This window comes from Tasmannia lanceolata, unplaced genomic scaffold (assembly GCF_043159265.1).
Source record: "Tasmannia lanceolata isolate RefF3 unplaced genomic scaffold, GAP_Taslan_0.1 ptg000019l, whole genome shotgun sequence".
NCBI lineage: Eukaryota > Viridiplantae > Streptophyta > Magnoliopsida > Canellales > Winteraceae > Tasmannia > Tasmannia lanceolata.
In genome coordinates, this window is record NW_027518696.1 from 14,879,663 (window position 1) to 14,899,684 (window position 20,022).

General features: G+C 37.8%; 1 protein-coding gene across 5 annotated transcripts in view; it reads right to left on the bottom strand.

Moving 5' to 3' along the window:
* The window catches only part of LOC143852988 (uncharacterized), a 53,130-nt gene extending 38,783 nt beyond the window's left edge, over positions 1–14,347 (bottom strand). For 2 of the 5 annotated variants that reach the window (XM_077362677.1, XM_077362679.1), the window contains exons 1-8: positions 14,228–14,347; positions 12,855–12,953; positions 11,224–11,370; positions 6,903–7,937; positions 6,693–6,783; positions 6,555–6,619; positions 4,977–6,009; positions 4,572–4,876 (exon numbers count right to left, since the gene is read on the bottom strand). In XM_077362677.1, coding sequence (XP_077218792.1) covers positions 4,572–4,876; positions 4,977–6,009; positions 6,555–6,619; positions 6,693–6,783; positions 6,903–7,937; positions 11,224–11,370; positions 12,855–12,953; positions 14,228–14,266 — 2,814 coding nt within the window. In that variant the 5' untranslated portion in view covers positions 14,267–14,347. Of the gene's footprint in view, positions 1–2,079; positions 2,187–4,571; positions 4,877–4,976; positions 6,010–6,554; positions 6,620–6,692; positions 6,784–6,902; positions 7,938–11,223; positions 11,371–12,854; positions 12,954–14,227 lie in introns of all 5 variants that reach the window. The other 3 variants (XM_077362678.1, XM_077362676.1, XM_077362680.1) reach the window with 3 other exon arrangements.
* Positions 14,348–20,022: the final 5,675 nt, after the last annotated feature.

The window sequence follows — 20,022 nt, forward strand, 5'->3', positions numbered from 1 at the left end:
GGAGATGAGCAAGAGAAAGAGAGAGAGATAGAGAGAGAGATGATGTCTGCATCAGCCCTATCGTCCACTACCCTACTCATTCTTTCCATGGCCCACCACTTAACGCTTAAAAAAAGTACCTTATATGCTATTGGCCCTCGACCATGGCACACCACTTAAATCCCTAAACCAACCCTCATTTCCTATTGGCTACCCCTATGGCCCATCATCATCTATATGAAACATGTAGATATTCTTCCGGCCAGCGTACATAGCACCCCCATCAAAGTGTCAAGGTCTCCTGAGTAAGATAATGCATGTATCCATTAGTACCACATCAAACCATTTCATTGTCCTTATTTCTTACGGTGAATGATACCAAACATCGTTGATAAACCTTTACCTCATTAAAATTGTTTAACCTCATCTAGGGTTTTTTCTTTCCCTTTGTCAGTACCCTCGGCCACTCATGACCTTTCTATGAAGCATGGCTCCAATACCAATTGATGTAAAAGATAAAACCCAAGCCCTCAGGATTCAAGAAAACAATATGCAGCAGAATTTTGATGTACCACAAACTGATTTACAGCTGAAATTTTTTTGGAATTCAAGAATGATATGCAGCTCCAAAAATAATTCCAAGAAGCCTCAAAAATCAAGAATCAATAAGCAGTTTTAATTTTTGTGTTATTAAAACTAATATTTAACCCTAAAAAATCCAAACCCTCCAAGGATGGATCTTCACAATCTAATTCAGATCTTAAAACAAACCATGTAAAGAAGAATTATTACAGAAAATAATCACAACTACTGAACTTTGCATCGTTAAAAGTAAATCTACATGCTGAAATTTGTATTCAAAAGATCCATCCTAAGTTGATTACAATTGTAGGTTGGCTCTTTAATATCTTGTAGAGATCAAGTATCCAGGATCTTCAATAATAAAAGTCCCTTCCTCCAATAACCTTACAAAAGAAAATAGCAAAGCTGCAACCAAAGAAAACTCTGAAAACCTTCCTTATTATTCGCATAAAAAAGACTGACCCCAAAGCGGATTTACATTGGTATTTATAACCCATTCACATAGATGCCCACCATAAATCAAAGCCTAGTAAAAATAGAACACGTACACTGCCTACGAAAATTCCTTGAATAGTGACCTGAACAGTGTGTGAATAGTAAAGTTGGCCCTCTTTTATTCAAGAGTCACTTAAACTCTCTTCCTATGATTCATAATGTAAAGAAACAAAAAGAAATGGCAAGGGTTCTATCAATTTAGCTTATAACTAAAAGAAATAAAAGACAAAAAAAAAAAAGTGACCTCTATCACTTTAACTAAACACTCAAAATAAAATTTTAAACAAAACACATCTTATTGAATTAGGTGTGGACCCCAATTTTGTGGGAGAGAGAGTTTTCTCCTCTTGCACTTGCTTTGATATTCCACCCTTCTTGGTTGCATACTTCATCTCTTTCCTTGGATCTTCAACTCCTTCTAGGAAGATGAACTACATCAACGGCCAACCTAAACAGCAACAGCACTCAAATGAATCACATCCCAAAGCGAATAGACAACTCTTAAATACCTCTGAATTATGGAAGCACAGCTGCCCAATGAACCCTCAAAGAGAGGATCTACGACTGAATGTTGGGCACACCTCTGCTAGAGTCATTATAGATCATTCAGCTCCTCTCCTTACATACCAGCAACAAAACGGCCGATAAAGCAAGACTCCAAAGAAATCTCCCCCTCTCATGCCATAGAGTAGAAGCTCAAGCCTCAAAAGGCTTGAAGATAAGGCTAGGCATGACTCGTTTTCCAGTATTTATTGGAAAATATTCAGTCTACTGTTTTTCAAAATCTTCAAAATATATTATAATTCCCACCTTCAAGATATTCCACCATCATGTCTAAAAATTTGGAGAATCAGGGATTCAAATGAAGGTAGTGTTTCACAGTTCATGTATAAGTGTTGTTGATTGAGAATTAAGATCACATCAATGCAAGACGATAATAGCTTTAACTTTTCATATTTACCATTCAAAAATGATAGAAGCATCAAAGAAATAAATGTATGACGTAAAAAAGTTAGAACCTACTTCTTGGGTGCTAATACAGAACCTGAAAAAATTGAGTCAGTAAGCCAGTTAGTTTCTAGCAAGAAGCTGTTTACTGCACAACCATATAAGAACTTGGTGGTTTGCACCTGCGGAAACAGTACAGTAGTCAGTAATAAGAGATTAATGGTATTAAATCTAAGATGAGCTTGGCCATGCAAAAACTGAATACAGACAGATGACTACATTTAAATAGAACATCAACAGAATTGTCGAAGAAAGCAAATGTAAAAAAACCGTGGAACGTGGTTTTCCACAAAGTTGGTGTTCAATAATTATTTGAATGAAGACACTATACCTATGATTTAGCCGACACTTTGAATTTATTGCTGACACACGTGTCTTACGACACTCATGTTCACACATCTCAACACTCTTTTGGACACTTTTAAATGTACTGCTAGAAGTGTTAGACTTAATGTGGGCATGTGGACACATTTTATCGTACCAAGTGTGACATTCTATTTTATTATTGAATATTGTGTTTACCTCTTTTATTATTAACTCTTCTTTTATTATAAAGTTTTGTTTTATCCCTTTATCTAATATTTGCTGGTATATCCCCTTCCCTAAACCCTAAACAAACTCTTATTCCAATACTATATTCATTGTATCATATTGGTCTCCCTTTCTCGTTGTATATCGGAGATGGAAGAGAACTGCATTAAATTGATGAATGCGTTCTTATTTGATTATCTCATGTTTGTTATAGATTATAGTCTATTAATTCTAAGATCTTTTTTTTTTTTTGAATGGTAATCAATTCTATGATTTATTAGTTTGTTAAATGAATACCATATTTATATTGTTACAAATTATGATAGTAATAAGTAATTTTATATGTATGTGTGTGACACCATTTTTAGATTTTTAAATGTTGCCATGTCAGACAACTCGTATCTGTGTCGAAAATCGACACATGAATCCGTATCCACAAATCATGATTATATTTACTTTCTATTTTAGCCGTGTCCCGGTTTCTAAATTTTGGGGGTTCGCTGTGTCTGACACTCCGTGTCCGTGTCCACAAATCATAGCACTATACACTACCAGGACAAATCGCCTTAATCCACAACAGACTTGCATTAAAAAAAGAGTTTTTACTCAATACAAATAAGCCAAATGTATTGCGTAGATAGAAACTAAAGATCTAGATCATAAAAGTGCAAAATCCTTGGGTTTCCGATCTTTCAATTGGAAGCCATCATACAGAAGAAGAAAAAAATGAAGATCAAACATGTTTATGTGGGATTTTTAATCTTAAACAATGGGGAAAAGCACTTGCACCCCTCCCAAACAGTAGCATCTATAGTCAAAGCCGCAAAAATAGTGTTGTCAGAAGGTGCCCCGACTCCTCTATTCTAACTTTCTAAGGTCACCATACATGTGTGGCAACCAAAAGCATCACAAAAATATACTTGCATACCTTATGCAATTAAAGCAATGCCACTTAAAACATATTTCAAATGTATATACACTAAAACTGAATATTGTTAGTATGAGTTATAAATATTACAAAATTGTTATAGATATAAAAAGTATGCTACTGTATCATTATAAAGTAATAATAACATATAATGTAATTTTAGGACATGTTCTACATAATCCATTAGGAATCTCCAGAAATTCCATCATATCTCCTATGTGAATCTACCTGGGCATCATAGCTATAGCTCTAAGGAAATGAGGAAAGAAATATAGCAGAAAGACACTGACCAACACTAAAAATTAAAGCGGTCACTTCCGTGCTGGTCTCTATAAAGTTAAAGCAGTACCATCCATGCTGGTATAGAGATGTCACCCTGATATTATGGAACAACAACACCTACACATTTTGGCATGCCCTTATTCATGTTCTTTCTGAGACCAATATTAACACACACTTATCTTTTAATTAATTGATGGTTCATTTCACTTTAATCTCATTACACATCATTTATACCATGCCTCTTGCATTCGTTTTGTTAATAGGATCACAACAATGGAACCTATTAACCTGGAAGAATTACCTGATTGAAGCTTTTATATCAGCTCAGACTTTCTAATTTTCGGTACGATAAATCAAAAGGCGAATTTAACAGCTGCTCATAGCGATGTCACACTGATTATAGAAAGCAATAACCACACAAACAAATAAGGGCATCAAAACAACAGCAACGGAAGAAGGATTATTAGTTATATTCCATTCCACTCAGATATTCCAAAAGATACATATTGATCAGGAATCTACATCATATGATTAATGATCTCTTAAATCCTGATTGGCACAATAAGTCTTACATTTGAACTATTCACAGATCGTACCTGTGGTAAAACTTTAACTTTAAAATAGCGAATTTTTCATAAATTAATCAGGAAGTGTGGTGCACCTAGATTTTAGTGGCATGAGAAATGCTAATATACTTTGTGTAAAGCAGGAATCTTGCAACACTTAAAAAAGTCATTACAGTTGGAGCCAAATCCCAAGAACAGACCTTCTTTGGGGATAGCACAACTGCAAGGTGTGGCTTACAGCCCGATTGTCTCTTTCTTTTTAAGTTTCGTGAAGGTGACGGCAAATTAGGGAGAACTGTACCTCCATGTTTCCAGATTAGCATCTCAAGTTCCTTTTCCTTCTGACTTGAATATCCTGTTAGTAAAAATTCTAAACCTTGAAATATCATGCTCCTTCCATCCCGAAGGGGGCACCTTGTCAAGCAGTTAAAGTTTTCTTCTCTAGTTCCAAGCTCGGATACAAGGCCAGAATCCTTCACCTTTTTCCCAGTTTTGGTATATTTTCCTACACGAAGTCAGACAATTTTTGAAACTGTGAGCAGAAAGTGAACCATGTGAAAGTAACATGGATGACTAATCAAAGGGATAATCTGAGGAACTATTACGTGTCAGATGTCTAGATGACGGCCTTTGCCCACTCTCACTCTGATGAAACTTGGCTTCAGCTTCTGAGAAACGAACTCTCATTTTCTTGGGATGGTATTTTTCATTGGGATTTGAATGTAAGCTAGAATTTGCTAGGGCAAGAGACATAAAATTAGTTTGATCTCCGCAACTAGCTACATTCCTAGAATTAGCTAACTTGGCTTCCCTCTGTGCCATCAAAGCTCTTTCCAAACATATTTCTTCTGTATCATTTACAATAATATTACAAGCCTGAAGCCGATGCCGGGCCCCATAATTCAATATAAGTGGGGAGCAACTTCCCTTCTGCTGATGAGCCGGCAAATCAACTTTATTAGCAGTATCAGTACTATTTACCTTTTGAATTGTTGATTCCAAATTTGGCTTCCCAATGTCAGTGGTTTTATAGTCTTCTCTATAATATTTACCACCAAGAATATCAGTGTGGCTTGGCTCACCCGTCCCTTGATATTTAGATATAAGCTTCGAAAATACAAATTCCCTCGCAGGTAGTACCATGCTGTAACTCCTGAGCGACGCTAAGTGCTTGCGACTAGCTACTCCACAACATTTTCCATCAGCCTTGGAACCAACATGCTCTTCCCCACGAATAAACAACACAGATGGGACCAACAATTCAGCATTTGACACTGTTGTCCTATGCAAACTCTCTAACTCAACAAGTTCTGTTGTGGGATTTAAGCACTTTTCAGCCTCCTGTAGATCTTTCTGAGTGGAAACTTGAACAGCATGGGTGTTATCTAAGGAAATACTGCATGGTACAACAGAACAAAGAGGATCTGCATATGAGAAGTTAGAGGATCCCACGACATCTTGAGGAAAAGAAATCTCCTCATTGATATCTTGATGTAAATCTTCAAAGGGTATGGCTGAGGAAGCGACTGTTTTAGAACCCACATCTACAGATTCAGAAAGGAAACTAGTCTCCTGAACAAAAAACTTCGGTATGATTTTAGAGCTATTCTGGCCTCTATGTTCAGTAGCATGAACATCCTACAAAACAATTTAGTGAATCAGAATGATGAAGATAATAGAAACACGATATACAGTAACACAGTGAGTGAATAACTGACACACATTAGCCGACATCTTGATCAAAGTTAGCAAAACGTGATTTGGCAAAAAAACAGGACAGGAAAAATTCAAGTTTAATACTCTATTTGCTCAAAAAAGACATAATAAAAAATGGAAATACAAGAGGCACATTAAAAATATATATATTTAATATAGCAGGGTAAAGTTGGAAGGTTGGCCAAAAAAATACTTTTAATACGTTCAAAACACTTTTTAAACGTGTCTTAAACATTATCCTCAAAAGGAGTTTTTTTTACTGTAAAAGTTTTAAATGGAGTGTTAAAAGGCAAAACAATAAAATGTGTTTTTTCCAAAAAAAAAAAAAAGGCCATTTAAAACGGCATTTTGCTAACGATGATCTTGATCCAAGAAAGGCATACGAAAATTATGGGAGAGCATGGTAAGGGAAAAAAAGAATAGTTGCAAGGAGAAGGAGTACAATTGACATGATGTTAAGTGCAAACCTTTCCAGTCCAACCACCTAACCAGCGGCTACTGAAACGATCTACGGCCACATTATTTACTGCATCTTCAGCAGAAAGGAAAAATGAATGAATAATCCTCCTCAAATACATAAACTGGAGATGAATGCAGAACCTTACCAATTTTTCCAGAATCTAAAATCCAATGAGAGGATAAAATGCTTGCTTGACTGTGGAATTGTGTCACACCTTCTATGTCCAAGTTGACTCCCTGCAAAACGAACTTACATCAAATATCTACTTCTCGGTAAAAGAGCTGTAGAGCTGATCAGCTGTAGAAAAAATGACATCTCACCCTCAAAAGTAAAAGCTTGCCTCTTATAGTCTTACCTTTGGAATCATTACACCTCCTATAGGAATTAGAGTGGTAGCTGAAGCACTTGCAGTTGTCTGGACTGATTTACGTGGACAAGCATTCAAATGGTTTTCTATGCTTGAAGTACTTGAGCCAGAAGGTGGCTCGCCACATTGCTTCTTTTGCTGCACATTTGGGGACTCCAATAGTGATTCCTTCAATCTTAACTCCACAGAAAAAACATCATCCAGTTTTTTTTGGGCAGAAACACTGATAGAATCAACATTTTTAGCCTTATGATCCGTGTTATGAACGTCAACATTGCATCCATAATGGTTTTCTGACATTTGTGTATCTGCTACACAAGAACTCGTATACGAACTCCCCCGCTTCATAAGTGAACTGCAACTATTAGTATGAAATGCCTGAGAGGACGTTCTACCACCACACAAATCATCAGGAGTGGCAACAATTTGTGTAGGAGTTAAACCTACGTCCTCAAAAGCATCTGCCATGGTGTCTTCATCCAAGTCAGAAAGCTGATCGGTCTCATCAATGTCATCCATTAAGGGAGCATAAGTATCCTCCAACTTATCCACGCAAAATTGATTTCTCAATTGTTTAACACGGAGTGCAGCCTCCAGTATAGTCGCAGCAGGCAAAACTTCACTAGGTATGCCGTTCTTCACCAATTCAGATATGGCAAGTGCCTCAGATGCCGCAATAGAAAGTTCAACTGCATCATTAATATCGGCATTTTGGAGGTGCCCGGCATCAACATTGTCTCGATGTTTCTTTCCGTTATTCCTGTTATCTTTAGTAAGAGATCCAGAAGGGGATTTTTGAGGCAATTTTGATATCCGTGTTAGGGGCACCAAATCTTGCGTATAAGCTCCATTGGCTATTTTGTATTGACGGTCGGTATCATCCTGGACTACTAAAGTTTCTGGAACGGGTTGCCCGGGGACAGCTCTATCTGACCCTGGCGTTCCCTGTTGGGGCATATCGTGAAGATGAAATGAGTTCTGTGAGACACCTTCGGATGAAAGACATAGGCGAAAATGCAGAACCTGTTGGTAAGAAAGACATCACACATGGGAGGTTATGATCAAATAACCTGTGTGGAGAATTGAAGAAACAAAGTTATACTATTCATCAAGACGTTTGAGCATTAGAAGAAATAGACCAAGAAAAACACGATCACCTCGTGTTTAAAAAAGAAATTAGGTTTATTTGCAGAGATCTAGTATGAGATGCTTTTAATAAAGATATGACCAAAAGAAATACAACATCTTCCAAAGGCACTGTTGGATCTGAAAGAACCAATTACTCATGTTGTAACTATCCAATTTTATTCTTTTTAATGGTAAAAGATTTCATTAGAAGGAAGCAAAGACCGGGGGGTCTATACAAAGCAAGAGCAAAGATAGCTAAAAAGCACAGAATAAATACAAAAGCTAGCCACCACAGTGAGGCCAAAAATAGGAAAAAGATCAGGAAGGGAAGAAATCGAACAATTCTAAACCCTCCCTTGAGATGCCCTCTCTAGCAAGCCTATCGGCTACACTATTAGCCAAGCGCCTTACATGACGATATGAAATATTGGCCTCACCAACCCTATATTGGATCCCATCAAAGAAACGTGCAAATCTCCAAGGGGCAGAGTGGGAGCCTTTAAGCCACCTCATCACATTGAGAGAGTCACCCTCTACTACCACTTTATTTATATCTTCATTATCAAGGAACTTTGATCCTTGATGGATTGCACGCACCTCTGCTTCATTTGCATCTATGACTCCTATGGGGCCCGTGAACGCCCATCTAACTGATCCAAACTCGTCCCTTAGTACTCTGATTCCAGAGGGTCTTGGATTCCCCAAACTAGACCAGTTAAAGTTCAATTTCGAGAAGCCATGTGCAGGAGGCTCCCATTCTTGGACAATCTTGGGTTCCTGTTCTGATTCACGGCAAATCTCCTTCCACCCGTACGATAAGTAATAGGCAGACACGAACCTGAAACATGGTAGAGTTCTCACCCAAGATAAGGAAATGGCTATGATCTTGTTGAAGAGGAAATGCACTCTCTAATTATCCCTTGAAAATGTGCACATTTCGCTCTTTCCACAACACCCTTAATGTTGCTAAGAGAGAAACATTCCAAATTATCTTCCCTTTTTTCCTCCACGGGATATTGGACCAACATTCCAATACTTCTATAGCTTGGCAGGGAAGACCCGCCAATATCAAATCTAGACAAAACCCTGCTCCACACATCTCTCGAGACCCTGCAGTGAATGAATAATGGTCCACCGTTTCCCCTGCCTCTATGCATAATGCACAATGGTCTATGAATAATGGTCCACCATTTCTTAGAAACTCCACCGTCTGTATTCTTTCAAGGCAAGCAGCCCAACCAAAGACACATACCCCGGCTGGTGCTTGGATGCTCCAAACTTTGGCTACTTTGGAAAGCACATGGAAATATACAAGATGATGATAGAAAGACTTCACCCTTTTATCCTCGCCTGACACTATCCATGTCCTCTAGGATTTCATAAACTTAGTCTACTCTATGAATGTGGTTAATAAACCACCGGGTCCCACAAAGGTTTAGTAGGGAAACCCATAGCAATCGGAAGACCAACATAGGTGACAAGAAGCTTCCCCTTCTTGCACCCAAACAACACCAATTCGTCCACTCTCCCATTGTCCATGTTGACTCCAACTATGATGTTTTTCCCTCCATTTGTTCTCAACCACAACAAATCGTTAAATCACCACAACACCTAGGAGTCCTCACTTGGTCCATGGAGTCATCAATACAAATCACTCTGTCAGCCGCAAATCAGTGGTAGCATGTACTAATATCACTTCTTCCGTGAAAAATCACTCTGAGCTTCCCCTATCAACGTGACAAGAAAGGAAGAGATTGGATCCCCTTGTCTTAGACCTCACGGGCTTACCATTAATCAATATAGAAAAGTAGGGGAAGGATATCACCTGATCATACATTTTCTCCACCGATCGCCAAACCCCATTATCCTTAGCAAGTAGTCTACAAAGCTCCAATCCACTAGATTGTATGCCTTCTCAATATCCACCTTATAAATGACACCTAATCTCCCCTCTTTTTCTAGAATTGAGGCACTCATTCACAATGAGCAACCCATCCAGAATTTGAGGCCCCTCTGAAAAGACCCCTAATTAGAAGATACCACCTGCTCCAAGGCTCCCTCTTAATCTCTTCGATAAGATTTTTGCAATTATTTTTTACGAGCCACTAACTGAAATGATGAGCCTGAAATCTTTAATCTCCACGACTCCCTCTCTCTTGGGGATGATTGGGGTAATAAAAGTAGCACTAGCAGCTTTGACAACTTGGACCATCCCAAGGAATTCAGCTAACATCTTGAGAATGTCACCCTTAATAGGGGGAAATGATATTTAGGCCCCTTTTGATCACCAGGGACACCCATTGCCAGTGTAGTTGCAATCAAAGCCACAGGAATTTTCTGACATCAACTACATTAGCCCCCTTTTTGTCATTGATACACTGACGCTGGGTGTCCCTGGTGATCAAAAGGGGCGTAAATATCACTTCCCTTAATAGGTCCTAAAATGATTTGTTTCTAAACAATAAACATCCTCCATCAACTTCTCCTCTTATTTTTCCATGTCCTATGCTTTCTAGATTTTTTATTATACTATAACCTTTTTAAAAAACATAGTACAACCTCATTTATAGTTCTCCGTATTTTTTTATGCAGAAAGTCCAACAAAAAGTCTCATTTTTCTGTCTAATGCATAAAATTTTCAAGCACAAACACTCATTGCAAATACTCATATAATATTATCCAAGGAACCACCATCATCTACACCTATGCAACATCACATGCCACCGTGGAACCTCTCAAAGGACTTGGGGTTTCAATTTCTTCCATACGGAAATGATAAGAGCATTAGGATGATCCAAATCAATAGACTCAAACATTTGTTAATAATGTTGGTTAAGGCAAAGTATGCACAAGCTATATTGGAAGTCACACTCATTTCAATAACTAATGGAGTAATAGCATAAATACAAAGGTGAACTGATTTTTTTATACATGTATTTTAGAGATAGCTAAAAGTCTTCATATCATGTTTTCTACCGATGCCACAAACAATGGTTTTCTTGTCTATAAATTTCCTATGACATCAGATAGACATCAACTGAAATTGAATAGAATATATATTAGAAGCAACTACTTCAAGCCACATATTGTGGCTATGGTCTAACTCCATTTATCACAAAGATGAAACAAACTGATAGAAACAATTAAAAATTGATTTCTGAAAAAAAAAATCAGAACATACATTTCCATAAGAGGGAGTGTTTCCAACAGGCGAATGGCCTTGTCCAGATAAAAATAAATGAAAACTGCTATATCTACCATCTTCTCTGGATAAAAATTGCTCATCTGGTGGCCCATCACTGTTGTCTTCTGGATGAAATGAAATATCCTGACCATTTTAACAAGGTGCAGATCCATCAACAGATATTTCTCGTGAAATGAGCCAATAAAAGTGCATAAAAATATCCTTGTATGGAACGAACTTCAAGTTACTAAAATGCCATTAATTTAGAAAACAACTTCATAAAGTGCTAATTCTACAAGCTGCAGTTTGGAATCATATGTAACTATAAATAGAGTGGTGCTCCGTTGTAAAAGATCCAATAGATACTTCTTTTATTTTATTTAGTAGTCTAATGATCCACACTAGTATCTCGCAAAGAGCTTCAAAATATTAGTCACGATCAAAGGAGTGGAAGTCTCAAGGGAAAAAACGAGGAAAAGCTAAGGCCCCCACTCCGAGACAAAAAGTGTCAGGTCAGTCAAGGACAAAATAAGGTGTCTATACTTCTAGATCATATAGGATTATTTACCTATCTTCCTATTCCTTTCCACTTGTTTTCTTATTATAAAAAAAGTCGGTATATTTATTGAACTATATACTTCAATACTTGTAGACCCAACATATTGTATCCAACACGGTATAATACCTCATGCTAGATACTTTGTGGATACTTTTGTTGGACAAAATACTATCATGTTTCAAACAAATGTCACTCTCTTTTAATTAAGTATATTCTTTTTTCCTGTTGTTGTTGCATATTTTCAATAACAATTTTGAGTATGGGTCTAATAAATGCTATTTTAATTTTTTATTAATTCCATATTCTGCATTGAATCTACTTATGATATTTTGCCCACACTCTTGTGTCTTATATCATGGTATGGGAAACATGAATCCATATCTATGTCCTAGATTTTGAAAAATGCCGAGCCATATCTTTGTTCAATTGTTCGTGCGTCCGTTTTTGTATACATATTTGTATCTAGGTATCATAGTGCTTGACTTGCTATCAGACATGTGAAATGTGACTAAAAATTTGAAGTCTGCTCTCACACTCAGAGAGTCGGAATCATTCCCTTTTCATCCTTTCCACCTTTACGACTAGGAAAGGTTGAAGGTTTCCAAGATCCTTTATGTCAAAACTATATTTCAGATTGTCTTTAAGCCATCGATTTAGCTGTTTCCAAGATCCATATTAACTCACATATCAATAAAATGTGAAAATGAGAGCAACAAAGACTCTTTAACAACTAGATATCCTAAATGATACTTATTTAGCTGTCTCTTCTGATCAATGGTAACAAAAAGGAAAAAAAGAAAACTCACTCAACTTGGAGATCATGCTTCCAATTTTCAGTTCGACTCAACTGAATCAATGAAAAAAATTTCAATTTGATTAAAATTAAGTTTCAGAAATTGGAGTCGCTACTCATAGCCAGGCTAAACCAAGTCTACTCCGAGTTTCAGCTTAATTGAAATTATTTTAAATTTATCTTACCATACAAAACCAAGGCGATCATAATATTTTATAATCAAAACATGAAATTTCCAAAGGTCAACACACAACTAATGGCATAAAAATACTATACCCGACATGGCAGCTGAGAAAGGGTTTGAGCATCCTTAATTTTTTCACCAAAAAACGGTACTTGATGAGGCTGAAGCCATGCTGGAAGCCACGCTACATCCTGTATTTTAGCCAACATTTACATAATCGTTAGTACTTTAATTTCCAGTAATTTTTGCTTATAAATAAGATTGTTTTTCATAACAAATGGCTATTAGGCTGTATTATAAACACACAAAAACTGCAAGTTAACTCTTTAAAGAGGAAGAAGTCCTATATTTTGGTAGATTCGCATAATTTAATATAGTCAGTAGTGTTGCTTAAATAGAAAAGACCATCGATTGAAAACAAATAACTAGTCACTAAATAAGAATATTTGCAAGTGTTGCAAATTGCAAGAGAACTCTTCAAGCAGATCATAAAGGCAGTCGAACATGAACAATTAACGCCGTTCATTCAAATTAAACATGGCATGAATTCTGTCACTAAATGAATTCACTGACCCTTCATCAAGTAATTGTTGTGCAATATCAACTAGGAAACAGGAAATCCAAAAGATGATGTAGTATTTGTTGAGTTGGTTATACAAAATCACCGGTTCTATTTCATTCTTGGAGTGGGTCCCACTTGGCCCTTTTAAGTGGGATGTGTTTTCTCTCTATATATGTGGTTGGTGTATGAGAGGGTTTGAAGAAGAAGGAAAATGTAGGGAGGAGAGGAGAAAAGGGTCAAGCAAAAGCAAGGTCTTCTTCTTGATGAGAAAGCTAAAGCTAGGGCAAGGCAAGAGGGTTTTTCTCTTGGGGGACCTAGGAGGGCTTTTGACGTCAAGCAAAAGCAAGGAATACTCAAGGTTGAAGAGAAGGTTTAGGGCAAAAAGAGGGGGTTTCTCTTGGGCTCTTGGAAGGCTTTTTTTGTGGTGAAGCAAAAAGTGTTTTCTTCTCATCTTCTTGTTTATCAATGTATATTCTTCTTCCTCCATTGTTCTTCTTCTCCATAGAGTTCTCCATAGGTATATTCTGTACTCATCATCACTCAGTGACCAAATGAGTTCATGTTAAGTAAATAACACTGAGCTGTACTCTTCAATATTATCATGTGATGGCAATTTCCAATTCCATATGCACAAGAAAAGGTAAAATGAATTCCATAAACAGATCAGAAATCACATGAGATAACAGATATAAACATTAGAAGAATGAAATTCATTGAAACACTATTAAATGACAGATTGAGTTCCATAACCCCAAGAAAAACAAATATCAATTTGAGAAATCATAAAAAAAAACCCATGATAATCCAAGATATAAAAAATACTATGCATAGGTTAGGTATCAATCACAGCTGAATCTTGACAGAAAAAATAAATATATGAAGAAAGTGAAGAGAAAAAGTTACCTCTGAGAACTGTGGTGGATGATAACTAAAGCCCGCCATGGATGAAAGAATAGCAATCTCTGAAGAGAAAAGGCTTCGCGCCAAAATGAGATGGGGATTTTATTAGCAAGGAAACAGTTTTTGTCCATATTGCCCATTGCTTTTACTCTCTTAAACTCATATTCCTTGGAAAATGTTTTCTAGTGTAAATATTTTAGATAAGGACGAATTTCAACATGAGTTCACCATGGCCTATGTGTGATTGGGTGATCAAGACCGTTGATATACTATGGGCCAAGACACTAGTCCATTTTGAAATTCAATTTACCTGAGAGTCTGTTTGGATTGCAGGAATTTATCGGAAAAGTTTGGAAAGGAAAATTATTTCTAAAAATTCCTACTATTTTTATACGTGATAAAAAATCCAATTTGTGATGATATTCCTCTAAACTAACAATAATCATATCATTTCCCTGTAAATTATATAAAGAAAAAAAAATCCTAGAATGATATTTTCCATCAGAAATATTTTTCCTGCAATCTAAACAGGGCCTAAGGTCCAATTTGATTAAAGGAAAAACGTTTCTAGTGGAAATTTTTTCTTTAGGCTCCGTTTCTTATGACATAAAAATGGACGAAAGAAACGGAGCCTTGTGGAAAAAATAATCCACAATTTCGAGAGGAATTATATGGCTGTGGCTTTTTTAGTGGGATATCATTATAAATCAAGGGAAGTGATATTTACGCCCCTTTTGATCACTAGGGACACCCAGCATCACGGTATCAATGGCAAAAAAAGGGGCTAATGTACTTTATGTCAGAAAAATCTAGTGGCTTTGATTGCAAAGTACACTAGCAAATAGAGTGTCCCTGTTGATAAAAGGGGCGTAAATATCATTTCCCTAAATCAAAGGGCCTGTAAATAAAAGTTGAACAGGCCCTGAGTAGTGTGATGCCAACTTGACCTGTTGCCTCTAGGGCAAGGCAAGAGGGTTTTTCTTACATATAGGGTAGTTTTAGCAACCAACTCAAGGCCATTGGCCAATTTACATAGTGCCTAAGCCTGCCAATGTGCTGTTTTGCACACTAGTGCCCACCGATACCAGCATTTGCACACCAATGCCCACAAGTCCCTTAGCCCTTGTGTGCATATGCCATGCAACCAAGGTCTTTGCCTACTCTCTCTTTGTCAAGACCATCTATACTTGGTTTTTTCATGCCATTGACCATATGCCATGGTCTACTCCCACCTTGTTTCCTCTTGGCCTAACTCTTGGGGCCCACTTGGCCATTGGCAAGGGTGCAAGGTGCCACCACAAGCCAATGCCTATGTCATTGGCTTTAGGGGTCTAACACTAACCGTATAGGGATGAGCTAGTGCAACAAAGTGGGCGTACTTAGAGGGTCGATCAACAACTACAAGAATAACTGTTGCCCAATGAGATTCAGGCAATCTTTTGATAATATGTGATAGGGTACGAAAAACAGCAACTAATGAGCTGTCGACACGTGGCCCCGGAAGGGCCCACCACAAGCCCAACTGCTTCGCAGGGGTAATTTGGTAATTGCCTAAGAGTGGGTGAACCTAAACCCACAAAAGGTCCGACACATGTTCTGAAGTAGGTAATCCAACCACCCCAGGTCTCCTTCTATAAAAAGTCTCTCAAGGCTCAGAGCGAGGGGTAATAACTTCTGGAACTATCACTCTAAAAATTTGGCTCTGCACTCCTGCTCGTACTGACTTGAGTGTCGAAAGGCCCGTCCGGAGCAAAGACTCCGGGTTGGTCTTCTGACCTCGTTTGCTCTTGTGCAGGGCTCAACTCCTTCACTTCAGCTCCTCGGGTCCTCCAGCCCAGCTCTTACGTTACTGCCGTATTTGTTACCGATTTTAGGCCTAACAATATGTCTTCCCAAAATTCACTCCAGAATAGGGAGCGACCAAAGTAAGGAGCGTGGTTTAAGCATCTATGTCTTGTTGCGGTTACATGCCTCGCACCCCATTACATATGTTTTGTTATTGTCTTTCAAACCTTCCAGTAGAAAATGATATCATTTTGTAGGTCCATTTGTACGCTGGGTGATTTAGTCACCAACGATTCATACTTGTCTTTCATAATACAAAAATAAAGACGTGAATTAGCATTGACAACTAGACTGCCCTTCTACAAGAGCAAGCTCTTTTCCCATTTAAATTGCATAGGGGTGCAATTTGGGTCGGGTCAGATCGAGCTTTTGCTAAAAAATGAATTGGAATCAAACCAAACCCGACCCAATTTTATGATAAAAGCTCAACCAAAATTTCCTAAAGTCGACCCGAGTTGTACCAATAGTCTTGCGAGACCAAGCCCTGCTCCATTTGGTTTCTGGAATTTTTTTGGTTCTTTGGATTTCTGTGGAACAAAAAACTCCATGGGAGATTGGTGGGAAAAAAAACTCCCTAGAAGTATCCCGGTAAAATAAAAATCCCATGTTTAGTTGACCGGACTATGGTGGGAAAAAAATAATGCTTTATTTGGTTTCTTGAACTGTTGGGAAGAAAAAAATTCTTCTGCAAACTTATTTTTGCTTCCTGGGATTATTTTGGTTCCTGGGAGTTTTTTTTTTTCCAGGGTAGGATTTCGTGCGGGGTTATTTTGGTTCCTATAATTATTTTAGGCCCAGCAACCAAACGTGGGTTTCCTGCGGAAATTCCACAAAAGTCACAGGAACCAAAAAAAATATTCCGGCAGCCAAACACTTAGAATGTCGGACCATTAGTGTAGGAACCTATGAGATCCTCCCTTTATTCTCAATGTTGGGAAGCATTGTCAATGTGAGGTGATGTTTATATTGGCAGAAGAGGCTTCGACAATTATGTTTCCTCCGGGCGATATTGTTTGACATAAAACACAATGATTGTTTTGGGGGAATGTGTTTAATTACATATGACATGCTCTTGTCTTTTGTTACAGTTTCTTCTAAATGTTTTTACATGTGGAGTTTTTATCGGATGTAAGCCCGTATAGTTTATTATTTTTCAAAAAGTATTGTACGACCCACACCATAAGATGATGCAAACCGTCCATTTGGTGGGCCACGGCATAAATAGATTGTGCCCATATATTCTTTTCCATAAAATAATCCCAACCCTTAAGATCTATAGAGGTTTCCATGCAGTTCCTCTATCGATCAGAAGGCCATACAGTTGAAGATTTTGTTGGGCATGCACGACCTTACATAGACAATTTGGATCATCCTGTGGTGTGGTGTGGGCCGTACAGTTCTACTTCTTGAAAAATAATGGACTATATGGGCTTACACCATATATAAAATCTCTTACATGTGATTGTGTTTGGATCGCTGCTTGTCTGCTGTGGTGTGCCTGTGAAGGTCATATCACTAAGTGGTACGTACTGAATTGTTGGCGAGCTTGTTCATCATTGTCAAAATCATAAGGACACAGTAGGATGATTCAATGAGTGCCAAAAATATATTGATCAATGTTTTACAATAGAGTATTTTGATCCGATGGTTAATATTGTAGGGTGCTTTCAGACAAGAGACAAGACTAGTCGGTCGTGAAGGAGACATGACTAGTAGCTCACGAAGGCAGTTGTTTTCTCGGGTAGTCATCTTTATCGAGACTATAAACTAAGTTGGTTGTCCAAACCTCCCTTAACCCAGACTACTAACTGAGTTGGTTTTCCAAATCTCCCTTGTGCTCAACATAAGAACCTCCCTTTCCATCAAGGGCAAAAACCCAATAAGAAAAATTCCGCCATAGGCTATGCACGGCCTGTCAAAGGTTATTATAGTTCCCAAAAAGCTCTCTAAAGCCATTGAAAACAGAAAAGACAAGCTGAGTTTGTACAATTATTAAAACATGCAGTGCCAATATCAGTAGCCCACATCAACGTGCCAATATCAGTAGCCCACATCAACGCGAACTATAATTTATTGGGGTTCTTATACCATGGACACGCATGCTGTTCCAAGTTAAATTAGAAGCGAACAAGTTTTACAAATGGGGTCCACTTGTCAGTGATCCAAACCATTTATCTCTTAGGCCTTGCGATGGATGGGCCATGAACCAAAATTTACTCCCGTGAATCAATTTTATCCATCCATTTGTAGGCAAAAAATATGGATGGCTAGGATAGTCCGACCACTATATTTTTTTAGGCCGGGTTGCTATACTTTATAGGCTATAATCCACTTTTTAGGCTATAATCCGACCGCTGGATGGTTCACCTTATCAACGGTCCAAAGTGACCCAATTGTAAGTTAGAGATGATAAGGACGGCCGTGTCAACGGTGCAAATTTTTGTTTGCTCGTAAATAGGAAAATAAATAAATTTTCTCGGATGTTAATATTGGTACTACAATGTTTTGATTATTGCACTAACTATTTGTCTTTTCTTTTTAAACTAGCTTATGAGAGCTTTTGGGAACTGTAATAACCTTTGACAACTGTTTAATTAATAAAAGACAAAATGAGTTAGTGCATCGATCAAAACGTGGTAGTGCCAATGCAGAGAAGATTTGGATTTGGATTTCTGACATTTGCAGCCCTTCTTGCATTGTAATTTGGATCCGGATCAAATTCTTGGATTTCCAATTCAGCAACTGACATTGAAAAAAAATCAGATTTCTGAATAAGCTGTGGAAATAAGAAATTAAAAATCCACAGATACGACAGTTTCCTTCACCCTCTTTGCTCCTCCACCTCTCCCCTCCAATAGAAAGTACCACTTCCCTCTCGTTTTCCATCAACATGAGCTGCGGGATCTATTCATTTTGTATTCAAAACTCAAATCCAAATCCAAATACAATATATATGAGGTATCCAAATCGGGCCCTTATTTTATTGCTTTTTAAGAAAAAGAAACTTTTAATTATCCGGCGCCCACGCACGTCAACTCCGACCAAAGCCGAATGCCGTCATCGGACATATTCGAACCGAAAGTGTAAGGTCGTTTTCAAAAGAAAACTACTAAATTACTATTAAACCCCTGAATTTTATGAAAAATACAAAATCACCACTACCGTTAGAAATATAAAAACCACACCAAGAAAAAAGTCACTTTTATGCTCCTTCCTAAAAGTACTTATTGGGCTCCACTTCTGAATCATTTCAGCGATCAGATCCGTTGATCTGAACGCAAATCATAAGGCCAGCCAAATGCAATTGAGAACGTGTTGATCGGATAATCGTAGGGCGTAGATCCTCAAAGCTTCAATTTGGGTTATGCTAAGAGACGATTGACCGTTAATTTTTATAGCTTGTAATTTAATCATATGATATCCGTTTACGATGGGACCAAGTCCATGTGGGTCATCTCATGATGTTCCGCAAGATAGACGGTCTTGATCTCATATACATACCCTCCTGGACTTTGTAGGGCCCAAAATTTGCCTTTTTCCATTGATCGTGAAACAGTGAAAGTGACTTCTGTTTATATGTAGCTTTTCCTTTCTCTGGAGAGTACCAATTAGTTAGCAGTGGGCCCACGTCTCTTTAGTATAACCTACGTTCAAATTTGGAGTCCACGCGAGATAAACTTTTAACCTTTTCATACCGGTGGGTCCCATTATTTTTCACCAATAGGATTGGTGAGGAGTGGGGCCCACCTACAATTTTCTATACTGTGTGGCTCAAATCACGTGGTATTACACTTACACAGAAGCGGTCAATTCTTCTAAGAAGCATTAGGAAAATCACGGACGTCTCACCAGTATTGTGGTGGGTCCCATCCATAAATCAGGAGTTAGGTTTAGATCACCGTACAAACTTTTCAGAAACTCGACTTTAGTCATCTATCCCTATCTAAAGTTTG